The 1,240-nt window shown below is 51.1% G+C and overlaps 1 protein-coding gene across 1 annotated transcript; it reads right to left on the reverse strand.

Moving 5' to 3' along the window:
* Positions 1-398: 398 nt before the first annotated feature.
* On the reverse strand, positions 399-962 carry Pmar_PMAR010317 (hypothetical protein; the record flags this gene model as incomplete). Its single annotated transcript, XM_002784825.1, has 2 exons — positions 399-550; positions 821-962. The coding sequence occupies 2 exons, from the start codon at positions 960-962 to the stop codon at positions 399-401; spliced, it is 294 nt and encodes a 97-aa protein (XP_002784871.1).
* Between the last annotated feature and the right edge of the window lie 278 nt (positions 963-1,240).

A 1,240-nucleotide genomic window follows, 5' to 3' on the forward strand; every position in this document is an offset into this window, starting at 1 on the left:
CTCAACCTGTGAGAAGCTGAGGGTTAGCTCAAACCAAAAATGAGGGTACAAAATTTTCCAAATTGTCGACGGTAACTTTTGACCCTCAGAAACACCACCACTGATACCTCCGAGCTGTCAGTGCCTGTGGTTTGAGCATGGTCGGGCATCTGCGCTACTGGTCGCGGTTTCACAAACGTCTCCCACCCAGTAGCTGCAGAAACACACAACACGAGGAACGCGTTCGCGAATCGTTCGACTAGCCTTCGAACGAGAACAATATTGCGCAGCAATCTCGGCTAGTTCTGCGGCTTCGTGCAGTCGAACCGGCCGAGCGGCTCCCTGCTTCACAGCTCGCCTTCCCATTGTCGGAGCTTAGCAGCGGCAGCTGGATTTTGACTACCATTCGAGAGCACAGCTCATTCAGGGCTCTCGGCATCAGTCTTGCTCTTCTTTTCGAACTCCTTGGCCCTGGCCGCGACCCTTGCGAAGTTCACAGCGCCCGTAAAGGAGCCGAATAAGGGATTCTCATCAGCACCAGCAGCCTCGACTGCAGCCTGGGGCCCAGGCCCTGGGCAATGGAAGTTGCTCCAGTGGCAGTGAGTAAGGCCCTTTTAAGAGCAGACATCCTGGCATGAACGGGTAACGCCTCAGTTTCCATGCTGCCAGCTTTAGCCTTGGCCAAGGTTGAGCGGGGGATGGCGACGTTGATGTAAGACCACACCACCTCAGCCAGTGCCTCAGAAGGCTCGGTTAAGAGTTTCTTCTTGTCTCCTGTGAGGAAAGCTCCACCCAGCACGACGGGGGTCTTTCTGACGCAGACTTCTGACGAAGGTCGTACCTCTCGGTGATAAGGCCGAAGTGAACTTGCGAAGAGCATCATCATCCAACTCAGCTTCTTGAATGTACCAAGGACGGGCAAAGGTAGCTCCCATAGGATCAAAAGTATCGATTTTAAAACGTGTCAACGAGGAGACGTTCATTGCAAACATGCTCCACGAGGCTAAATCGATCAGCTTGGCGAGCGCTTAATACGGCGCATAATCATAACGGTAATAGGCAAATAAACATAAGAATAATCAGGATATCCAAAACAGATCAGAGCGTAATAGAATTAAGAACAGGACCATACCAAGGTAGACAATAATCCAGAGGTGCACATAGAGAATCATGTTGACCAAAGGTAAGTCTTCTTAACCATTCTACTTGCGAGGACTTTCTTTCAAACCACCAGGGCCAAGAAAGCTCGGATCGAACCTAA

The sequence above is a fragment of the Perkinsus marinus genome, assembly GCF_000006405.1.
Source record: "Perkinsus marinus ATCC 50983 genomic scaffold scf_1104296934582, whole genome shotgun sequence".
NCBI lineage: Eukaryota > Perkinsozoa > Perkinsida > Perkinsidae > Perkinsus > Perkinsus marinus.